The sequence below is a fragment of the Lissotriton helveticus genome, chromosome 3_2 (genome assembly GCF_964261635.1).
Source record: "Lissotriton helveticus chromosome 3_2, aLisHel1.1, whole genome shotgun sequence".
Taxonomy (NCBI): Eukaryota; Metazoa; Chordata; class Amphibia; order Caudata; family Salamandridae; genus Lissotriton; species Lissotriton helveticus.
In genome coordinates, this window is record NC_136062.1 from 17134412 (window position 1) to 17159784 (window position 25373).

The 25373-nt window shown below is 42.9% G+C and overlaps 1 protein-coding gene across 1 annotated transcript in view; it reads right to left on the reverse strand.

The window, feature by feature from the left end:
* LOC144826427 (glycine amidinotransferase, mitochondrial) overlaps positions 1-25373 on the reverse strand; it is a 69318-nt gene that overhangs the window by 15782 nt on the left and 28163 nt on the right. The window contains exons 3-8 of the mRNA XM_078684750.1: positions 13665-13860; positions 6523-6713; positions 5329-5466; positions 3962-4126; positions 3779-3842; positions 3568-3684 (exon numbers count right to left, since the gene is read on the reverse strand). Of these exons, the coding sequence (XP_078540876.1) occupies positions 3568-3684; positions 3779-3842; positions 3962-4126; positions 5329-5466; positions 6523-6713; positions 13665-13860 (871 nt within the window). The remainder of the gene's footprint in view (positions 1-3567; positions 3685-3778; positions 3843-3961; positions 4127-5328; positions 5467-6522; positions 6714-13664; positions 13861-25373) is intronic.

Below are 25373 nucleotides of genomic sequence, written 5' to 3' on the forward strand. Positions count from 1 at the left end.
CCTCCCTTCCTGCCCTGGCACCAGACTCACTACAGGGGGAAATGCAGCCGTTTATGTATAGACAGGACACAGCCTATTCAAGTGTAAGTGAGGCTGTGCCCATCTCCTCCCTCCCATCCTTCCAGAGATGGCCCATTGTGAAACACCTAAGCTCCCATTGTGCGTGGCTGTCTAGGAGAATACACAAAGCCCAACTACCAACTATACCAGTCATGTGATTAGAGACAGGCACCAAATGGCTAAGGAAAGAAAATGCCAACTTTCTAAGAGTGGCATTTTTAGAATTGTAATTTAATATCCGACTTCATCATAAGTAAGGATTTTAAATTAGGAGTCCAAAGATACCAAACTTAAACCAGTTATATCCTTCCAATGGTATCCTCTGAGAGATATTGGTCTTGCAGTAGTGAAAAACGAATTGATGGGGTTTTCACTACTAGTACATGTAAAAGTACAAGTCCTGCTTTTAAATACATTGCACCCAGCCCTCTGGGGCTGTCGAGGGCCTACCCTAGGAGTGACCTATATGTATTGTAAAGGAAGGTTTTGGCATGGCAAAAGGTTTATTTTGCCAAGTCGAAATGAAAGTTTAAAACTGCACACACCAGCTCTACAATAGCAGCCCTGAGGCATGGTTAGAGGGCTACTTAAGTGGGTGGCACAATCAATGCTGCAAATCCACTAGTAGCATTTATTTGACAGGCCCTGGGCACATGTAGTGAACTTTACTAGGGACTTATAAGTAAATAAAATAGGCCAATTTGAATAAGAGCCGGTATTACTATGTTTAGAGGAGAGAGCACATACACTTTAGTACTGGTTAGCAGTGGTAAAGTTCTCAGAGTCCTAAGGCCAGTAAAAACAAAGTCAACAAAAAGTATGACTAAGGCAAAATGTTTGGGGCGACCCTGCAAAAGGGGCCATTTCCAACAAATACCTAATGGCTCAACCTATTCAGTTTTTACTGCAATCTGGTAATTACAATATTTTATTAAGAACTATACACAGGAATAGCAGTATTAGACCAAAAAGAAAATAAGGCTGGTCTTCTTGCACTCTTCATACATAGGCCTTGGAAGCTGAACTATGCCGTCTCTGTATCTATCTTGTGTAAATGTGAGACCATACTTGCATCATAAGAAACAAAGGCATGAGCGTGCACTGACAACGTTGACACCTTGAGAAAATGAATACAGCAGAACCTTGTATCTAGGTCCATGCTTTTCACAGCTTCAGATAAGTGCTGTAAAGCTGAAGCATCAATATGCAGCCAAGAGATGTCCTTGTAGGAGAGTGCTAGGGAGGTGAGAAAGCTTGTTGCACTGTACTTCAAACAGTTGTCCTCCGAGAAGAACACAAGAATGCTTGAATGCTGAAATTCCAACAGAGGTCCTCATATAACAGTGCAACATAAATGGAAAACATGTTGCACTCTACTACCAACAGTGGTCCTCACAGAAGAGTCCAATGGAGATAGAGATGGGGTGTAATTGAAATGTAAAGCTGCAGTCGCACTATATTATCTCAGAGGGCCTCACAGTGGAGTGCAATGGAGATGGAAAGGGGTGTTGCACTATACTACCAATAGAGGTCCTCACAGAAGAGTGCAATGCAGATGGAAAGCACGTTTCATTATGCTACCAACCCAAGTCCCCCGAGTAAAATGGTGTCATAGCACTTCCTGGGTGTATATTTACGTTTTAGAAGGCTGGTTTATGCAAAAGGCACGCAATCTTGACATCTTGAGAAAATACATAGAACACTACTTGACACCAAGGCTCATCTTTTCCTCAAACAAGTGCAATACACGGAAAATTAACTTTCTGCAAGATCACATTTGCCATGCACGGACTTCCACTGTTGAACTTTTCCTTACTTTTTAGTAATTAGGATGTGCAGTTAAATAAGTAATGCCAGCTGTGCAACTATTCAGGGATCACTCTACTATTCTGGAATTTTTGCACACAATGAACACAACTGCAGAACCAGTGTATCTGAAAGAAGCACAAACTAGCTGCAGTTCCTCAAGTCGTTATTAACGGTCCCTCTTAAGTCAGTCACAATTGCTTGAAATGTCACTTGAAATTTGCATTTACACTCTTGATACCCTACTGCTTGTGCTCATTTATCTACAAGATAAATTGGTTGATATGGATGAGTCACTTTGCAACTTACAATAAATGTTTTGCATGTTATGGAAAAGGACAACCTACTATACAAAAGTAGTAGCAGTTGCTGGTAAGTACAAGTGTCCAAAAAGACCTATTGTTGGGTAACTCGTTTTTAGGTGCCTGTATACATGTGCAAGAGCAAAACGCAGTCACTCAAAGTAAAGGCATCCAAGTGCTGAGGTTAGCTGATCCATTAAGCTATACTTTGTGCTGTGGTGTGAGGGAGCATCATTTGTGAAGCATCTGAATAGACAAATGGCAAGAAACTGTTGATTGAGTCTCTGTATATGTATGCACTCTTAGGACAACATGAGGTGGACCAGACAGTGAAAACTAGATCTAAAAAACAAAATAACAATGCCCTGGACAGAAAAAGGAATAGTGCTGATTAAGTACGGACAAAGCAGAGCGCATTTAGGATCAGTGTGGGCAGTGCAGACGAGTGGAAAAGCAGTCTTGTTGAGCCTGGTGCCCTCCGCTGCTGTCAAATACAATGTTTCTACATTATCCAACTCCTCATTAACAGGTCCTACTCTAATTTGAAATGTGGAGTATGAAAATGCATTCTGCAGGGTTTCTAGTTAGTCAACATTTAGGCCTGATCTCTTTGGATTGTCAAATATTTCTAATCTTAGTCTTAATTAATGTCCAGGGAATTCTATGGGTCTTTGTGTGTGGATTATTTTCATTGTTTTTAATTTAGCTCGAAATGTCAGCAGTACACACTGCAGATCTCCATTTCCTGCTACTGCAGATAATGTTGCTATCCATAAAGCACTGCATTTTAATCTACAATTTGGACATGAATAAATATGCGGTTTCAAGCTTCATGAACAACTCTTGGTCCCTACTCGATAATCATTCTGGATACGTATTTCATTATCCTTCTTAGCACCTCGTGAAGTTGTTTTCAGTGAGGATTATTCTCTAACTCCTGGGATATTTGAATCAATGTCGTTACATTGCCATGCACAGTTTTAGACGTTTTCCATCTAAATGTCCCTTTTAATTTACAAAACGATTTGGATTTCTTGGTGTGTATACACAATATTCAAATATATTGTTTGAACTTGATGTAATTTATTTTAGTGATTTGTAGCAGAAGTCAGATTACTATTATTGACTTGCTAGTACTAGGTTTTCGCCCAATTTTGTACTCATATGCCGCTAGGGATCCAGATATATCCTGTCAGCTCCCTGGTTTATATGGTAAAGCAAAGGATCACTCTTCCTGTACAATGGGATATGGTATACTGATGGACAGCACGTGTATTAATAGGGCTCCTGTACACTTTCTATAGTCCTGGTGAATAATTGAGCCCAGTTCTTTGTGCGATTATGATTCTGTGCAAAGGCAGGTGCAAGTGTGAAAATAAATATCAGTGTCACTATTTACCTAATTTTTCAAACATCTGATGGATCGAGTGCTCGTTGGCATCCACCATCACACGCTTTTGATCAAGCATTAAGACGTTCATGGAGAGCCATTTGGAGGACATCCAAAGTGGGTGATCTAAAACCAGAATAACAACACGGTTAAAGATGCTGATACGGACTCACAAAAAAAAATATTTGGATTTTACATTTCAGAAGTAAGCAAAGAATACCTTCAGGAATAAGGGGGATTGGAGGAGTGACTACAGTCCAGCCAGCCTTCTTGAAGAGGTCAATCTAAAAAAAAAAAAAACACATAGAATATTAAGCTTGTTGACAACTTTTAAAAATATGTATTCTTCACCGTGATTTATTGCTGCACTGGTCTTCAAATAATCTAAGGTGTAAAGATGTACCTGGTGGCAAGGACGGTCTGGGTTGGAAAGCACAAGGCCAGGTCCAATGATGTTAAAGGTAGCATCAATGTGCATTGGGTTAGGATCCTTAAAAGAGATGATGTGGACTCTGTACTCTGGAGCAAGATGTCTTCGCATCCACTCAATGCCCTGGTAATTTGTAACCTAGAAGAAAACATTTTTTTTGTTAGAATTCAAAATGCCTGCTCAAGGTATTTTGATGAATGTTTTAAATATTGGAGATCAACTCTTTCAGCAACTAATTTTTGTTTTCTCTACCACCCACTTAACGATGGTCTACAGTGTGCTGGTGTCAGTTCCCATTACCAGAAGCACTTTCAGTCACTCAGTGCAGAGACAGAAAAGCATGGGAGACTGGCCTTGACACTGGTTTGCCATATTCTTCCAGACTAATTATCTGTGATCCATTACACAAGAAGAGGGAAAAACTGGTCAGGACCCTGGTATCAAGCTCCACGTGGAAACTGAACATGACCCAGATGATTGTGTGTATCGAATGGAGCTGAGAAACTCTGGAGCACCAGACAATGAGACTTTAGCACAATTTTGTATTTGTAGGAAGTCATCAGGCACCCTGAGGCAGGTTCACAAAGATTTCTTCGTGCATGTAAGGCTTGAAATAAGGTTTACATTGCATTTTATGAGTGACAAGTGACAACCCCTTTTTGTAATTCACAAAACCCAGGAACTCGTAAAAGGATTTACTTACAAGGAGACTTCGTACGAGTAAATATCCTGTTGTGGGTGGGAAGTTGGAGTTCTGGAGTGTAGATGAGCTAGGGGTTTGTGAACACAGACAGTCATACGTGTGTAGGATTCACCTACGTGTGTTGTATTCACAAACCATTATCTGGCCCCTTCCCATCCTGGTAATGGTCAGAGATGGACTCACGTCAAGAGCTTAAGTAAAATCATTTTAGAGAAGAAATAGGAAAGATAGCCGCCAACCCCCCCAGCCTCTCCCCGAAAATAGTGGTAAAGGGTTTCTCCAAGGGAAAAATGTTTCCAAGCAAAAATGTGTTTATTCTTGAATGTAAAGATAACTTAAACGTTTTTTAAGAGAATATCTAGAAACCTGACTGCCATGTTATTTTGTGTAATAATAACTTTTCTTTTACAAAGCTTCGCAGATCTGCAAATAACAATTACTATCACTAACTGAAAGGTACTCAAATATTACTGATGTAGATCTTGCACATAGCCGATAACAAAAATTAATAACCTTTTCCTCACGTGTGGTCAACAATATCTTTTTAAATGAGCAATACCATAGTGTAAATCTAGCAAAGACAACATACTGAATCTTGAACTATTTTAAGGAACACATAAAAACTTTCTATTTTTACCTGACTCCTTTGCGCAAAAATGTCTCTTCCAGCTCTCATAAAATCAGCAGCATCAAAGCACGGCTCAAACTCGGTTGTCACAAATTTTCCCTGAGCAGCCAGTTTATGCCTGTCTTCCACAGTACGGATTGGGTAATCCTGAAAATAACAAACGGGTAAAAACAGAGTTAGTGAAGCATAGTCAGTGGAAGAAAAAACGCAAACCAGGTGCCATGTTTTAAAGGAACCCAAGAGAAATCAGAAGACAATTATGAAATAATATTGGCTGTAATAGATGTTTAGGCCTGGACTTCTCAGAGGTGATTACTGGGTCACGAGAATGTGGTCACGATATGCAAGGTATTCAGTAAAAAGTGAGTTATATTATTAATGATTTAGTATAAATACCACAGGTTTTATTAAACGGTTCCTCGTTTATATGCCATTTAATAGTGTTAGTGCTTTAAAATAATTTGCATAACGTGATTTAAAGTACTTCTTCACACAGACCATGAGTCTAATAGAGAAAATATTGGGTCAGAGCCCTAATACTTTTACTATAGAATTTGAATTTTTCTTCTTCATAGGAAACAAAGTAGAAATAAATCTCGAAATAAATGCTAGCTTCAAACAAAACAAATATTGGCCGGTTTAAAAGAAAGCGATTAGAAAGAAAGCGATTAGAAACTTTAACCTTTGTTTGCAACATAACAAGAAATGTTTTTGCTTTTTTGACATGTAAAGAGGTTAGCTTTTCTGGGGGTTTAGGGTGACTTTGTGAAGAAGCATGGAAGATATTCACCCGATTTATGTGAAATCAGGGAGCACATTTGGAAAGGAATAAAACATGGTTCTGAGCACGCTCTTAAGGTTTTGTTTACATTACTCTGAAAAGTGCATTATAACTCTGTAATGAACACGTTAACAAAAAAAAACATCTTACTTTATAGTGTCCCATGCCGGTGATAAAAGGAGAGTTGAACCCAGATTGAAGCTGGCCTTAGATCCAGGCTGCCATGGATAGTATGGTCCAATTCTGCTCTTTTACTCCTTTTCCGGACATTCAGGGACGTGAATAATCCTAGACTGCGTCGCTTAAAACCCAGGACTGGACATGCTAGCAACCGGTCACTGGTAAAATCACAAATGATCCAAACTGTTGCATGTATGTAGGCCAATCATCACCACACACATAAATAGAAGTAATTGGGATACCTGGTCATAAAGTTCATCAGCCATTGTGGGTTTTGGTGCAGTGGTCCATTTGGCACCGCGGCGAAAGTATTCCTTGATAAGAGGTCTATATGCTCTGTATTCAAAGAAGCGAGCACGCCACGCCATAGGTGCCTCAATTATTTCATTTCCAACCACTAGTAGAATGTCTCTTGGCATTGCAGCATAAAGGCCTGCAAAAAAATATAATACTATTTAAAATGGGAATAACCGCATGTAATCACGTCATGCAATTGACGTTTGAGCTATGGTAGTAAATATCATTGCAATGGCATTAATATAACCACTCTTCAAAGTTTCCTTGAATGGTGCTTCACTTCATGGATAAATCATGGTTAATACATGACACCTAAGGGTTGTGCGCATTATCTTGGGATTCTTGGCATTCCCACAACTGTATTGGCAAGAAGAACTTTCTTAGCACTCTTAAAATTATGCAAGATGCTTTCGAGAAGAAATGCAAGATGCCTGACTTCTACAAGGTATGCCTCTCCTCGCTGAACTTTTCTTCCCATTTTATGTGACAGCATGTGACCCACTAGTAAAGCGGAGGTATAGATATAGATGATTAATAGACAAGACTTAATATCAGACTGTACTATTGATCCCTTTAGAGTGAAAATACAATTTCAAAGCAGCTCCTGCCTGCCACATGAATATGGAACGCACTTTCAAGCTTTAACCCCTCGGCAATGACTCCACATGCTCTCTTCTTGTCCGCTTTACCAGTATGTGGGAGATCTCAAGCAGCAATCATTTGGCTAGCGCCTTTTCTTAGGTGCCACTCTATGTTCCTTCTTTTCTTTCGCTCTTTCCCTCAGTTTCATTGTCCACCAGCTTCAAAGATTCCAAAGTAACCCAATGTGAAAAGTCTAAATGATCCAAACCCAACATTGATAGATCATAACCTTTGCACATAATCATCTCTCCTCCATCCTCCTCCTTCTCAACCCCCAAGCAGTCGATCATGATGCGCTAGTCACAAATGTGCCAAGTAGGGCATCACTGGCACTGCACTCTACTAGCTTTCCTTCTACAAACTGAATAAATGGTGCTTGCAAGGAAATCTCTAGGATTCCCCCTTTTCCATGCGATGGGGTACTGTAGAAAAGGGCCACTTTTTAGCATGGTCACCCCCACTTTTTTGCCTGGTATCTGATGCAATTTTGACAGAAAGCGCACAGGGTTCCTGCTGTCCAGTTCCCATGTGCCAGATCTCTTTACCAAAACTGTATAATTGTTTCCCTAATTGGCAATACCTTATTAATCACCCCTTGTAAGTCCCTAGTAAAAGGTACCCCTGGTACCTAGGGCAATGAGGCTAAAGTGGGTCTCTAACAACTGCAGCATGTATTGTGCCACCATAAGGGACCCCTCAGCACCCACATGCAAACTGCCATTGCAGACAGTGTGCCATGGTGTAGAGAAAAGTGAAGACACGATATGGCACACCTCCTGTGTGCCATTCCTGCAGACATTGCATGTAGTATAGATAAGTCGCCCCTACAGCAGGCCTTACAGCCCTATGGCAGGGTGAAATTTACATGTGTGGACTAATCTGCATGAGCAGATATGCCCCAGTAATTTAAGCCAATTCTTAGACATTGCAAGTGAACAGGGGACACCATTTGGATTTCATGTGCTGGATACTGGTGTTCACAAGTTCCCCAGCTACGTGATGGCTAAACTGAAACTAAATATGTTTGGTATCAAACACCTCATATTAATAAGCCCACACTAATTCCAGTGATTGATTTATTAATAAAAATACCCAGAGGGCACCTTAGAGGTGCCACTGGAAACCTACTGTCTATTAGTGCTCTAGCTGACTGGTGAAGACCAGCCTGTCACCACAGACAGGTTCTGACCCCCTGCAGGTGAAAACCTGTGCTCTAAGGGAAGAAACAATGCCTACTCCGGCTGGAGGTGTTGTCACCTCCTCAAAGCAGGATAGCTAAGTGATCAGCATCTCAAAACAGGAGGCTTCAAAGGCCTCTTCTGCCTTTGATATGCAACCCAAGGCTTTCCCAGACAGACGAAATGCCACCTCCTGCCCTGGGCCCATTTAGCCCCAGGAGAGGCAGGAAAATTAGCTAGTTAGGAGGCGCATCTCCTATCTGAGGCTAGTACCACCCCGGAGATAGGCTACCTGATGTGGACCAGACTTTAGGAATTCTACCATCTTGGTTTTGGTAGAATTAGGCTCTCTGGATCATGGCTATGCCCGTAAGAAGTGGTCAAATAGAAGGTGTAGACACCCTAAAGGTAAGTAGCCCACTGGCTACTACCTGTCACGCCCCGTAACGCACCTACATTGAGTATTTTGGTGGAACCCCTGACACCAGGAACTTAGATTTGACAGATCAAGTAGAGAAGGACACAGAGAGCAGCAAGAAAAAGCAAGAACTAAAGACTGCTGTAGACATTTTGCACCAAACCTGCCTCCCACACTAAGTCTCAACAAACGTAACCCAACGACTCATCCTGCAGCTGACCAGCTTCCAAGAACCCCAGAATACTGCCAGCTCTTCACAAATCACCACTCAATCTTCCTTGAAGTAGAGGCGCTACTCCCCATAACTCCACATGCACCAAACTGCAAATCTGGTTTACTGTGTTGCAGTTCCCTGACCAGCCCGGCACAGCAGCCCCCATGAAGTGGACCCTGTGCTCCTGAAGGTCAGATCTGCCTCCCCAACAAGTGAGAGGACACCAGGACTTAGGAACAAAGCTCTAAGAACACTCTAAACACCGAATATTGCAATAGTTCACTACTAAACAGGCAGTCGCAAGTGCAGTTACCTTACAGTCAATGGTGTCATGATTTGAATGGTACAGCAGGCGCAGTGGCGCCGGGGTCAAAAGTTGTCATAACTCCTTTATTGCTATATTTTACTACTAAAAGGGGGACCTTTCCACATCGGGGAAACTGACCTGGGAGCCTGACATTGGGGTCCTGGTTCGCCGCAGCACAGGCGCTGCGACACTGCTGCCCACACCGGGTTGCCGGCCTCCCTGACGACGCCGGAGACAGAGGACCACATCCCCCAGCACCCCTAGCGCCGAGGAAGGCGCGCACGTCCGGTCCCGCCCCCGGAGGTGCTCACAAGTTCAGCGCGAGCCCCGGGGGAGCGGGGGACCTTTCCACATCGGGGAAACTGACCTGGGAGCCTGACATTGGGGTCCTGGTTCGCCGCAGCACAGGCGCTGCGACACTGCTGCCCACACCGGGTTGCCGGCCTCCCTGACGACGCCGGAGACAGAGGACCACATCTCCCAGCACCCCTAGCGCCGAGGAAGGCGCGCACGTCCGGTCCCGCCCCCGGAGGTGCTCACAAGTTCAGCGCGAGCCCCCGCGTCGCGGGATCGCACGCGGGCCAGCGCCCGGGGCTAAGCCCGGGCAAAGGGCGGGCCCTCTGTGGCCCTCAGAGGCACGAGGAGGCCGGGACGGGCCACCCCACTTGATCCCATCACAGAAGGAGGTATTGTGCTGCAATATTGTTTTGACCTTTGTGGCGTATTTTATTTTTAAACTATTAAAAACACGATGTCTATATGGGAAGAACTCAACGCCCTGTGTGGCACAAAGTACGTCCCTGATCCTATAACCTCCCCTACTGTGGATACAGTTTGTCTTAAGTCAGATGGCCCCGCTGATAAAGCCTACAACCAAGTAAATGCTGCGCCCCTGGGCTCTTACAATAGAGGGAAGCACGACTCCGCAACTGACATTGGGAACAATACAAGTATACACATTTTGTGCACCAATGTAATACCATCACCTGCTAAACCAACAGCATTTATCGAGGACACGGCCGCGGACAAATTAGAGGACCCTCTTTTGTCTCTAAACATGACTTTATTAGCCAAAATTGAGCAACTGCTGGTAGCTGCCATCTCTCCCTTGGTCACAAAAATCAATGATTTAGGGGAAAGGCTGACCAACATTGAGTCTAATAAGAAAGCATCCTCTTCCAGCTACCATAATGGCCACATCCGTCTGCCCTAACCCTACCATCGCCCCCGAAAAGTATAAATCTGGCAATGGTGCCACCCAATTACAGCCACCCTGTACACCTACTTTAATAGGCCCCAAAGTAATTGTCAAACCTGCATCAACTACCCATACAGTGACTAGATCCGCCTTGGCAAGAATGCCACGTATCAACCTGCCCCCTGAGGCCGCCCCGTATGTGTCTGTCCTCTCCGGGGTCCCTGCCCTCACCCAGGGAACACGCGAATCCCAGCAGGATCTGTTAAATAAGGCCATCTATTGGCTAAAAAACAATAGACCCTTGCCGCCGGGGCTAGATGGGGGTATCTTGAGTGTCAGGAGGGTGGGATGGTTAGGGACGCTGCCCAAATGCATTGCTGGGGACCTGGTACTAATTCAATTCAAAAACAGCAATGTTGCCCCCTTCTTACGATTTTGCACCCCCAAAGAAATACAAGGCACCATCCGTATTTGGGATCTGTACGATTTCTACCCGAGCTCCCCTCATTTTACATAGGACTACTGAATCTTGCACAAAAATTGTTGAAAGATGGTTTTTTTCTGTGTCTATGAAATGAAATGTCTACGGTTTTTATTCCTGTATTGTCGATGCTTTTATGATTTTTAATCTAAAAATCGAATAAAGCTTATTTGAATTTGAATTGAATACTACTAAACAGGCAGTCAAAATGCAGTTATCTTGCAGGCATTAAGGGTATGATTTGAATGGTGCAGAAGGTGCAGTGGCACCAGGCCCAAAGGTTGTCAGAACTCCTCTAAACACATATTGCTATTATATCATTTAATTCTATAATTTCCCTCTTTCCTTTCATTTTGCTATTACTTACCAACACTATGCCACTAGTAACAGCACAATATATTGCCTTTTTGTACATAAACAAGTCACAACACTTTAATTGACTTTCGGGGCCTTATATTGTACAATTAATCAGCAAGCACAACTTACGACAAAAAGCTTATTATTAATCACATAGGCAAAACCTGATGCATTTACCAATGCTTCTTTACATACTTACTCCCCTTGTTTCTTTCTTCTTTTCACAAACCACTTACTCCCATTTGCACTGTTCTTCCTTTTTTTAAACCCCTTACTCCCCTCTTGCTTTACACACAAGCAGTAACTTACCCTTGTGAATACCAAAACGTAGTAAACTTTGACGTAACTCTAAGTTTACTACTTAAGTCTCACTTGTCTACTTTTTGATATTCAAACGTAAGTTACTACAAGTAACTTTACTACTAGTAGTCTTACTAGTAGTAAAGTTACTACTAGTAAAAATACTAGCAGTGAAGTTACTAGTAGTAACTTACCTTTGAGAATACCTAAAAGTAGTAAAGTTAATTTTGTTTCAATTTAGACTTTTGGTCTAACTTTCCCTTTGTGAATCTGGCCCTCAGTCACCAGCCCATGAGTAGTCTAACAATATCCCCTGTAAGTTCTATGCTGCGTATTTCTCATTGTCTCAGTTCTACTCCTCCAACCACTTTATCTCTATTTAACCATACAGAGTTCAACAGGTATCAAAGGGACATGCAGAAAAAACGTTTAGAAACTAAGCAGCTGTTCAGTCCATTCATTAACAAATTCACGGCTTCTAAACCCACAGGTCAGCGCACGTGAGTGGGGGGCGGAGTGGGTGGAGGCCCAACTCATCAGGTGACTCACACAATCGTACCATATAATGAATAACCTCCTCTCGGGTAGAGGGTGGTAGTGTGGTGACAACTCTGAAAAGGTTTAGTGGGTCTGTGACCCTCATTCTCATCTGTATTTATTCACCCGTTTTCCACTGGGTTCCCGGTAAACAGTATGCCAATCTGGGGGTACTCTGAATTAGCGTCTTGGTGGGTAGGCGTAAATCCAGCCCCTTTAGCTCAGTACTATCCAGTTGGTTCACCATAAACCCGTGCGCACTAACCTCACCCTTCACTCCTCAGCCACCGCCCACTCTCTCAAGTGGGCATGTTTGGCGTCCGAGGCTGCGCCCAGTTTATGCCCAGCATCTCTTTGCTAGCACCAGTCCCACTAAATGATTATCTTAAATGTGTTGTTCTATCGGCAAGTACTTCATGATAATTTAAAATTTACGTTATGTTGTGGCAATACAACACATTTATTCTATACTGTTGATGCATTTTGGAATTACAACTAAAGCGTGTAACAAAAAAAAAAAACATCACACGGATGTAAGTAAATCATCCAATAAATCAACTTTTCGGTTTCTGCATCACAAAATATTCTAGCTGGTTTGTTTCAAATATGTAAAAAAGGCAGAGAGGCTAGTCACTTGTGGGATGAGCAAGAAAACGTCAGTCTAGCAGTGGAAATCAAAATCTGAAAATATAAGAAATGCAACAGGTCAGCAGGATCTAGCATTTGCATTAGTAGGACGAAAGCATAAAAAAAGACTCGATTACTCGGATGGATTTAGAAAAGCCACATCGATTAATGAGTTATAATGGCAAACCTGCAGACCAGATTCAAAAACCAGGATGGACAGCACCTCAATCTTTCGCATCTCTACCAAACATGGCATCACACCCTTGCATAAGCCAGACTGGTTTTAAACCTTCCAGCGCAATCTCCCTCTGCTCTCAGTCTGAGGCCGCTTCACTGGCTGCCTATTAAGAAGCGGATACACTTCAAAATCTGTCATGTTCACAAAACCCTCAATAGACTGGGCCAATTAAAGAAGTATCAGCCTTCCAGGACACTTCGCTCTGCAAATAAACACCTACTAATAGTTCCCACAGTCCAAACAGCTAAGCAGGGCAATAAATCCTTTTCCAAATTGGCCCCTACCCTTTGGAAGGCTCTGCCTATACACCTATGAACTGAGATTGAGCATTCAAAGTTTCATAAGTCCCTTAAGACCTGGCTATTTTAAATTTCTCTTATCTTCAGCAATTTTCTCTGTCTATTCCTAAATCGCGGCAATAGCGCTATGAGACCTTTGGGTGATATATGCGCTATACAAGAAATAGTACATACACAGACATGAACAACAATATCCGAGCTCAAATATCGAGCTCAGAAACTGCAAACAAATCTCTTACAGGCGCTCTTTTAAGTGTTTTAGGAAGTTTCGGTTATATCACTGTGGCTTACCTGAAGACTCGAAGTCCGGAGTTTTATACCGGACTGACCAGTCAATTACTTCTGGTCTCCTAACAGTCACTCCTTCCATTTTCAGTATATTGCACATTTCCTCTATCTCAGCAACAGCCTTTTTGACATGTTCAGGAGGGAAGCTCTGCCCCCCATGCTTCTGGTAAAATGGCCAGTGTTTTTCATAAGTGTTTGCCTAAAAGGGAATAGGAGATATTAATGAAAAACAAAAAGTCAAAAGTTCTCTCTCCCCAACATCTTAAATCAATGCAACACTATCTTGCAAAGCATATTTTTTTAAACGTAATTTTCTCTTTGCGCACACACACACTACATGTTCGAGTGCTTTAATTGCACAAAATGCAATTGCTTTGAAAACCATATTTTAAAGGGACAGTGGTTTTTCCATGTTTTGTGGAAAAGACATCGTAATGACAGCCTCTAAAGAAATGTACTATTGCCCGTTGTTTAATTTGTCCCCTCTTCATGAAAGCTAAAGCAAAACTAGAACATTGAAACTGAAAATATGGCCCTTGTTAAATGAACGTTGCAGGAGAAATTTCAAACACCTCTGAATTTAGCAAACGTTTATTGTTTAGTTAGCAGTCTAGTCTATTTGTGAAACCTAAGAGAAATATGAAAATCCTAAATACGAGGGCCCATTGTTAGTTGAATACTGCAGAAGTAGCTTAAAGAATCTCAGCACAACCACAGCATATTTAATCAATAGTTATTAATGAAAGCAGACATACTAAATACAATCAAGACCCATTGTTAGCTCTAAATTGCCGACAGCAGGTTCAATAGTCTCTGATTCCTATAGTCAGAATCTTAAGAAAGCAAACCTTGTTTTATCTGGACCATGTATTCTTAGCTACACTATTAAATATTCCCTCTTCTTTCAACTTCAGACATTCAATATAGTTCAGTATTTTACTAGCTGCCTTCAATAAACCTTTCCCTGTTTAGTAAAAGCATTTATACTAACTGCACTAGAACAGGTAATATACAACTATATATCGGGTAACTTTGTTGAAACGTTTTTATATTGCTATCTCAAGGTTCTGATGACATTTACAAACCACCCAGCTTTCAGCCATGTACATTATAAAGTTACCACCACCCGAGATGGCAATACTTATGGGATAAAGTATCCCCTGCTGTACACTATAAGGGCATTACAAGTCACAGAGGAGTTCTATGACCTTATAGTGAAACATGGCCATACACCAAGTTCCTTTATAAGGTCATGAAACTCTGAGGTGACTTAAAATATCCTTCTAATGTACAGCAGGAAGTATTTTTTTCCTTATAATACATGGATACACCATAACCCTTGGGAGGGGATGTAGTGTTATGCCAGACCTGCCAACTAAACAAGAATTGGCATAGCCAATAGGTCTCGCCTTTGGGACCTTATAAGTGTTTCGCCACGCACCAGTTGATGTTGTTGCACCAAGGATATTGTGCTGCATAACTAAATACGTATAAGGTCCCAAATGCGAGACCTATTGGCCATGCGAATGCTTGTTTCAGTTTGTTGTGAATTTTACTTGGATTTTTGGTTGGAGACAGCTGTATTGTTGCTGGGAGACGCCAGGACAACAGCAGTCGCCGCATTGATAGTTCTTATGTTTCTACCGAGAGTCAAATATGCAGAGCAGTTGCTGCTCTCGTATGGCCGTCTGATCAACCTACATGACATGAGTGCAGTGTACCCATGTGTCCGATGTTGCATGTATATTAAGCCAATGTTTTCATTGACTATTAAGCGGAGTCCACTGTTTCTAGATATGGTTGGGTCAGGCAGGCAAGGTATGTAGGCTGCTTATGTGTCGTTAACCTAGCTCCAATCAACGCATGCTGCACAGTAATGGAGTACAAAATAAACTAGTACTGGAATTAGTTATTGAAAGGAAGGAGGCATAACGAGTAGGTCACAGTACAAGAACTGGGAAATAGAGAGCAATTTTCATTGGGAGAAGAAGGTGGGGATCTGCTACCCAGTGTAATTACTTGAAGAGATGAGCATATGGCGTGTGTACTGCAGTTATTCTTGCTTGGGGAATACACTATGTACAATATGTTGGTGTGGCAGATTGGGACTCACTGAGTTGTTTCCAAGCACATTGTGAGCATTCCCTTCTCTCTGATCTACCCAAAATCTTGAGGAGGGTATGGTTTTCTCCAGACTACACGCTAACATGTTTTCCGTCTGAACATGCAGAGTGAGTGCTGGCATCTGAAGAGGAGAGGGCTTTTTTTCCCCTGTTTAATGGTGCTATACTTTCTGCTGAATATACTGCACGAACGAGGTACAGAACTTTAAAGAGAGAGTGGTCCATACAAAGTGCGGTGTTCTTCACTTCGCTAGAGTCTGATCAGACACAATGGGCTCTAGGGTCAGACAAGCCTGGAAAGTGGAGCTGCTGACAGTTTGGTATGGGATTTTCATCGCAGCTTGTGGTAACGGGAGCTCGCGACCCTGGGAAAAAAGCACATGCCCGCTCCTTCTCTTTTGAAGCGTGTCCAGAAAAGCTGGTGTACTTTGTGCCATAGAAGCGGCATAGAGCCCCCCTACGAAGGGCTGTTTGCTTCTATGATCAAACCCGCTCAGTCTGTGATGAAACAACCTTGCAAGGCAGTGGGGGCCAGCTCCTGCCGTCCCTCTATCGGGGGGAGGGGCTGCAGCACCTGACCACATTTGCTTGCGAGGAGTGGATGGCTCTTCTGAGGTGGCGCACACTTAGGCCCTACACATTTGCAGCATAAGTAGGGACAGAAAACAATTTCAAAGAAGGTCATTTATAACCTGGAAAGGCTGCGCAGCCTGTTTTTTTCTGGTCCATCTATAAGTGAATAAAGAACACGAGTTTACAATGGCTTTCTGTTGTGTGAAAGTTCGCCTTTTTTGTATAAAAGGGAACAATAGCGGGCTGTGGATTTGGAAGCCATATAATAGTGCATACATCTGTGTAAAAAATCCAAACCGCTACATACATCCATACAAAGTGCCCAGACCCACGCAGAAAGGCAACATGATTATTGCAAGTAAGTTGTGTGTGTTTAACTAGAAGCGAGCGGACGCTCTCGTAAAAAAAAAAAAAAATCAAAGAAGCCGCATGCCAGATGGGGGTAGGGGAAAGCATTAACGAGCCTTAAAGAAGCCGCGACAGCTGTTCACGACGCACGCGCTCGTGGGCGTTCTAGCAAGCTGATCGCCGGCAAAGTAGCATTTCTCAGAGCACCTACTAAATGTCTCGGCCGAGACCAGCGAATGAGCTGGATCAGGCCGAGACCTAAAAATGGGGAACCAGGTTAGAGTCCTGGTATTGGCTCAATATTCTATGATTCTGGGCAAATCGCTTAATATCTGTGCATAAAAAAAACCTGACTGTGTAGTGTAATCCGGTGCGGATGTAAAGAGCTCTATGCCTTTGGGCCAAGTTCATGTTACATAAAACTCCAAACAAGACCTATCCACAAATCAATTAAGTCCTTCTTATGGTGCCCTTTCATTTGAAAGAATAGGATATTTGCTAGCATGAAGAACATTTGAATATCTACTCAAAAATTAAACCGTAAAAAGCAGTTAGATATTTGTTGTAAACTGTATTACCATGGTTCACACATGTGAAATAGTATTGGGGGGTATCTTCATGAGTCACTGATTTGCATTATATGCACATGCTTCGTCTACCTATGACATTTTTCTGATGGCTTTTTTCTCTTGTTTTTGTGCCTTCTGTATGTTTGTTTATCATTACAGTGTTGACGGCCACTGTCATAAATGCAAAAACAAAGTTCCTAAAAATAAAGATATTTGTTACCAAAAGCTATTAGAATCAGTTTAATACAAGTCGTATTTAAAAAACTGCTGCAACTTGAATTTGTAGAAACCCTTAAGAATGAATCTGTCTTTCCTATATTACCTACAGCATGTAAAAATAACATGTTCCCATAAATATCTCTTGTCTGCTTTTCACTGTTCATCTAGAAAAAAATCTGCAAATTAAGGGGCCGATTAGGATGGCGGACGGACTTGCATCCGTCCGCCACCCCTGAGTAGGAGGGACCGTCCGCATGGGCAGCGGCGGTCCCTCCATGGCAATTAGGATGTGACCGCCAGGGTGGCGGTCACATCCTCTATTTTTAACATTGCGGCTGCACCCGCCGCAATGTTAAAAATGCATGTGTTGCATTTACATGCACAAAGCGGCAGGCACCGCACGGTGCCTGCTGCTTTGTGTACGCAAATGCAGGGGGGTACCATAGGTACCCCCCATGTGCACCCCCCACCCCCCATTCACCCAGGGGGCCCGCAACGGGCCCCCAAAGTGAATGTCCGTATGCTTTTCCATGGCGGAAAAGCCGCCGTGGAAAAGCATATTTACACCAACATCATAATATGACGGACGGTGTCTCAGACACCGCCTGCCATGTTATAGCTTTTCCGCCGCGGTCGGAAGCCGACAGCGGCGGAAAAGCGGCGGACGGAATTCCAGACCCACCAGCCATCCTAATTTGGCGGTGGGTCTTTGGAGTCTCCGCCGCGGTTTTTCCGCATCCTAATCGGCCCCTAAATGTATAATCCAAGTAAAGGGTGGGTTTAGCAATGCTAAATTCATAAATGTTTGAGTGTAAACTGTTCTAGAAAAAGTGAATCTGAGCCCAACTACCCAACCTCTAATCTGCCCTCCTAACTTGAGTAGTTTGTTTTGCTACTCTAAAGTCTTAAGGGCAATTTACTGACTTTTGTATGTGAAGCCATTAGAGTGGTGACTGGTGTAGATTCAGGAGGGCTGGATTCATGCCAGATTTTTGGGTTAATCACTGTTTTAGCAATTTAGATTCATTTAGAGTCATTATCTGTAAATTTAACTTATGTGACTCAATCAAGAATCCAGGGGCGGTTGCTGAAAGGGGCGGTTGCTGAAATGGGCGGTGTGGCCACACCCATCCAATTTTGTAAAGTTATGTGGATGGTAACTGCAAAAAGCAATTACCATCCACATTTCTTTAATAAAACAGTGCCTTTGCTTGTCAGCAGTGACATATGTTGACACGGTTGTGGTCACAACAGCCACAGTTTTCCCAAGACACATGTCTAATTGTGCATGTGCCAATCCTTGTGACTCGTAGCAAGCCCTGGCTTGCAGTACTTGATGGTCCTTGTGGACCACCCACTGATGACAACAAGAAGCGTCATATTTTCAAATGTCAGCCCTGTACTCCCGGGGCTGCTTGCCCTATATTGCTAAAGCTGCCTCTACCCTACCCCTAACTTATCTAGGGAATCTTGGAAAGGGGCCTTACTTTACCGTCTCCCAGGTAGCAAGGCCCAATTTACCAGTCGCCTTATGGAGACAATTGCTCTCCACGTGCTAACAAGCGATCTTTTTCTTCTGTTGGATTGATTTTAATTATCATATTGATCCTTCCACTGACCAGAATGCAAATGATCTTATTTCTAGTCTTAGTACCCTAAGGCTTACACAAACAGTAAATGGTCCTACACATATAGCTGGTCATACGCTAGACCTTTTATTTACAAATTCTCACAACATAATGGCTGACTCACCCATGCCTGCCCTGTGGACTGACCATTACTTAACCCCATCCTCATGCCATACAAATCCTATAGCAGAACAAACATGGTGTAGACCGTGGAAAAATATTGACCAGGCATCTTTTTCTGCATATTTTATTACGTCCCTGATGTCTAAGACTAACCCTCCCAATGATGTAGCCACTTCATTAGATGCTGAAATCTGCAGGCATTGGACAAAATTGCTCCAAAGAAAAGAGTAAGAGGTTTTCACAAATCCTCACCCTGGTTTACTCCAGCCTTAAAAACTGACAAACTTACAGCTAGAAAGGCTGAACTCAAATGGAGACATTCAAAAAGCCTAATTGATCGTAATGACTACAAACTCTTACATAGACAGTACTTAGCCCATATTATATCGGCAAAAAAAATATATCTAGTGGAAACAATAAATAAAGCCTCAAATTCTCAGAAAGAGTTTTTCAAGATTCTCAATGAATTTACACATCCTGCCTCCATGCAGCCTCCATTGGTTGCCACCTAGGAGTGGGTCGACTCTCTAGCCACTTTTTTGTAGAGAAAATTGACAGAATATATAGTCAATTTCCACATGACTGTCCAATTGCATACTCAGAGAACAGAAGTATATTGCTCTTTGGTGGCTTCTACCTTAAAATAATTCTCAGAAAAAAGTTTTTGGGGAACTTAAAAAGGTAAAAGCAGGCTCCCCTCTTCTCAGGTTCTATTAAAATTCAGCTCAGTTATCACTCCATGTCTAACGAGGCTCTTCAACCTCTCATTACTACACTCGCAGGTCCCCATAAGGTGGAAGGAGGCCATAGTTAGACTCATTTTAAAGAAACCTAAATCTGACCCTGAACAACTAAACAACTACTGACCTATATATCTTCTCCCCCTGTTTGGTAAAATCCAAAAGTCCCAGATAAATGGTCAACTAAACATCTAGAGAAAAATAAATTGCTGGATCCCTCTCAGTCAGGGTTCCGAGCTTTTCATAGCACTGAAACAGCTCTACTTGAAGTGGTGGATAGCAATAGACTCTGTTAGGACAATCGGAGGTCGGCCATCTTAGTCCTGTTAGATCTGTTGGCTGCCTTCGACACCATTTCCCATTGCATTCATCTGGATCGCCTGAGAGACTGGTGTCGAGGGCCCCGCATTAGCCTGGTTTAGGAGTTATCTGAGTGACTGCACCTCTCGAGTCCAAATTGGCGCCTTCACCTCTAAGAGCCAACTTATAAATAAAGGCATCCCCCAGGGATCTATCCTGAGCCCTACGCTCTTTAATTTATATGTATCTCTCTTGGCTACAATCATCAAGGACCACGGCTTCGACACACGTATGCCGATGATACACAGCTATTAATCACTCTTGTCTCGCATGTTGCAAGTACCAAACACAGATTTGGACAATGTATGCTGGAAATAAACAACTTTTTGGTAATGCACAGACTATGGACAAATGACTGGTGGCCTTCTACCTTAGGTACCTGTTCTATCCCAAAAGAAACCGCCAGTAAACTCGGTGTAATGATTGACAACAAACTCTCTATGCGGGATCATGTCAGTCATACAATACGTACTTGCTACGGGATAATGCACGCCCTTCGTAAAATCTTTAAATGGGTCCCTTTGCCTTCCCGTCTGCCACTGGTCCAAGGTCTGATTGTTAACCGTCTGGATTATGGGCAATGCCTTGTTGGCTTCCATAAACACTGATCTCCTTCATAAGCTCCAGGTTCTACAAAACACAGCAGCCAGACTGGTTTTAAAACTTCCAGCCCGATCTCCCTCTGCTCCTAATCCGAGGTTGCTCCATTGGCTGCCTATTAAGAAGCAAATAGACTTCAAAATCTGCTGTCGAGTCCATAAAATTCTAAATGGACAGGGCCCTCAGTATTTGGCAACAAAACTACAGAAGTACCAGCCTTCTAGGACACTTCGCTCTGCAAACAAACACCTACTTATAGTTCCAAAGGTTCGAACAGTTAAGCATGGTATTAAATCCTTTTCAGAATTGGCCCCCACCCTATGGAACTCTCTGCCTATACACCTACGAACTGAGATCGAGCACACAATGTTTCATATATCTCTTAAGACCTGGCTATTCTAAACCTCTTTTGTTCCGAGCCTTCTTTTCTGTCTGTGCCCGAGTCTCGGCAAAGCGCTATGAGACCTCTGGGTGATATACGCTGTCTACAAGAAACAGTACATAGACACAGAAATACACCGCTTTAGCCTTTGAATTGGACTGGTGTACAGTAACTCCGTCTGGGTGTGCCACCAACTGCTGCTGGGACTGGACTGCCTAAGAATGCCCTAACTGGATGGTGGACAAGACTTTCCTGGCCTCAGCTTCACCCAGGAAAGTGTGCAATACAAAACTGACAGGAGAACAGGTCCCTCTCGGGCCCTATATCCATGCCCTTAACTTTAAAGTTTTAAATATTCAATGTTCAGAAATCATGCACGTTTTTTGCTAGTAAAGACTTGGCTAGTAACAACACTGAAGAACTTCTGAACAGTGAATGCTAATAACATTAAAGCAATCCTTAGCGTTTCAGTGTCTGGCATTTACATTTCATGCATTCATCTTGCATTCCCTAGGAGTTTTATATTTAAAAGGTCTTCTATTTCTATATTTTTAGTAGTCTTGTCTAATGCAGGCTTTTAACTGAGTAGACAATGTTAATGAGGGTGCCACCCATGATTGAGAATTTTTGGTGTCCCAATATCACTCTTTAATAGTGCATACCTCAAACTGAATATCCACCAGCTGTTCATAAATGGCCAGCAATCAGCGCTCTGGATTTGAGGCTGAAGGCCTCGTAGTACCTGCCAGTGGGTCAAAAAGGTGTTTAAGATACAAGCCATCCAATTCTTGCCCTCTGTGTAGAGCTCAGAGGGCAATGGTCAGGTATTCCAGTTGCAATTGAGATTCAGAGCAAAAGTGTGTCAATTCTGCACACAGTGCAAGACACTGGGCAAGCACACACTTTTAAGAGTCTGAAGTTGTCGCAGTGTACAATCTGCATACTATAGTAGCCGTTGAGCACATATAATTCAATGAGATATGAGGCAGTACCCAATGTGTTTAAATATTTCAAGACTACACGTCCACAATTACTATATAAAGCACCTTGATTTGTCACTAAATTCTTTATTAAAACTTGCTATAAAATGCACTATTTGGTACACTTTTTTTCAAACTTTTCTCAGGGGAAGAAGCCCGCCACCCCCCCTTTTGTCACCCGGGCTCACTCGCTTTGCTCACTTGCTACTTTAAACTCATCCACAACTTTTATGCCTCACCATTTTCAAATGTTAGCAGCCGCCACTCAAAGAATCTGGGGTGGGCATGCCTTCTAGCCCCAAGGTAGGCATGCTTGGAGCAGTCACCACAAGGCTAACTGGGTGTAAATGCCCCTTATAAGGCTAATAATCAGGTGGCTTGCATGACCTTGTCTGATATGGGCACTATATGAGCTTTTCAATAAAGCAGACACAAGAAGGTAGTTGTTCTCGCTAAGACTTAACATAGAGAGTGAGAGAATAAGATCTTTAGCCAATCAGATTGCCTGATTTGTTTGAGCCTCAGAGAATCTTAGACTCTACTGAAAATGTGTGGCTCCAGGGTGTAGGCACTATTCTAGTTGGGATGAGAAGAACGATGGTGGATGCATGCCTGTACAGACATAACTTCTCCATGTTGTATCCTTTACAGTGGTAGTATAGCAGGAAATGTAGGAGGGTGTGTCTGGTCTTGTTGAATAAAGAAGCCTGAGGTGGACAACAGAGAGTTTGTGTTACAAATTGTAGACAGCAGAAAGTTTGTAGGCCAGCTAACAAATGTGATATCAGAAACATCTGGACACATGGCTCCTGCAACTTTGCAGAACTACAAGGGGAGGGTCTCAAGGCCTGAGGATTGAAGGCTGCACAATTCGTGGTAACAGAAAACAATGAATTGGGTGAGTATTCTATCGATTTGGGGATGTAATAGGTGGATTGTGTGCTTTGTTAAGGAAGATGTGCCATGGCTAAGCAAGCTTTTAGGATTATTGAACAGAGAAAAAAGGATTCAATTATGACATCTAGGGTGAAAGCCTGGTGACTGGAAGGACCACACTGCCTACAAAAGACGTATGAATGGAGTATAAGAGCTGGAAGATAATCTTGTCTGTTAAGCATATATTGTTAAATAGCAATAGGACAATAAGGAAAAGAGAACAGAAAGGAAATCTGTGCTTTGAGTTCAGACTGAGAGGGTGTGTTGGATTGAAAATGTAGCGCTGAACTTAATGATCTAAAAAGTGTGAGATGAAATGCAATACCTTTAGGCTGGCAAGATCATTAATATGCATACCTATTAAGAAGGTGCATACCTATTAAGCTAATAGTTAGGCCTGGGTAGGGGTTTTAGGTAGAAAACAAGCTTTGGCAAAACCAATAGCTCTTGCCCATGCAACATCGAAAAATCTACAGTCCAGCTGGCAGATAGCCTGAAAATAGAAACTAAGGGAGTTAAAGGGGGGTTAGAACCAAAGTTTAAAAAGGGTATTGATTCCACAACCTTAACGAAGAAAAATGGCCTAGTTACTTCGCAACACACACAACACAAACCCAATAAAAACAAGACCCCGCAACCCTTGGCTACTACAAATAAAATCATCTCACCTACACAAACTCAGGCACCACCACTCCCCCCCAAAATATAACTGCACACCCCAAAGATAATGTCATTTCCTCGGACAAATTGCAGAGTGACTTAAAACCCCTAGATAACATGCCAAATAATCTCCGTAAAACTAAACCTGTGAGCCTACCACCGGAGGCGTCCCCTTACACAGTAATCTTGGTGGGTGTACCTGAGCTAAAATCTACCGCTACAGAGACGACTGCCTCCCTTAAGAACAAAGTCATCAACTGGTTGTCTATATATAGACCTCTCCCGCAAGGCACGACTAGTGACGTTCTTATGGTGAGACGGACTATTTGGGTTGGAAACACGAGAAAAACATTCAGATGTGATTGTGTGGTGGTCAATTTTAGAGAACCCAGGACAGCCTCCTACATCTGTAGCTGGGCCCCCGAAGACCAAGGGAGCCAAATCCAGTCACTCCCTCTCTCATTCTTCTACCCATCGAACATGTATACATTAGAAGACCAAAGATGGGGGTACCATCAAGAACTATTGGAAGAGTGGGAGAACAATCGTGCTGGGAGGAGGGACACTCATTACCATAGGAGTATGGTCCCTGAACATTTACCCCCATATGGCGACGAAGAGGGATGGGAGATTAGTTCTAGGAGGAGGGGTGGATGGGGGGGTAGAGTGAGAGGAGTCCCGGGGCCATATAGACTTCACCAGCCAGCTTAACTCCCAACCTCTAATAGGTACAGCAGCCTTGAAATGGTTGACGAACTGCTTGAGCCCAAAGGTAGGGACCAGCATCAATCCTATACAATAGATGGTAGTGAGGATAGAATTATCTTCTGTGAACAACCCCAGGTTTCACGAGAAGTGATAACTGCTCCTAATGATCTTACACATTGTGAGGACCCCAGTCACTCTATAGCAGATACATTGGGTAATGGTAGTAATTTAGGGGCTGGTCAGGGGGAATCGCTACAACATCCAATGGCAAATCTCGTTACAAAAGAGAATGACCATCTTGGCACCGTCTTATCTCCAAGACCTCCAACACTCAACCTGATTTCATGGAATGTAGCTGGGCAATAAAATGGATTGCCCGGAGTGGGCTTCTTTTATTAACTCAAAAAGTATTTGCCTCTTCCAGGAAACCTGGGCAAGAGAGGAGTATACATGCCCGGGGTTTGCAGTGTTTTCAAAACCTGTCTGAATGGGGGGGAAGGAGACGACCGTCAGGAGGGTTGGCAACTTGGGTAGCCTCTCAATTAGGCTGTCAGGCCAGACAGCTAACAGTCGATTCCGAAGACATATTACCTGTCCTGTTAGAATGGCCAAACTCTTCCAAACTGATGATAATAAATGTCTATTGGCGACCTGTAGTTTCACTACGCGAATCGAATACCATTGAGGAACTCTCGGATTTCTTGAGCGAAATCCCAAGAGACCTCCCATATGTGGTTGGAGGGGACCTGAATTCGCACTACGA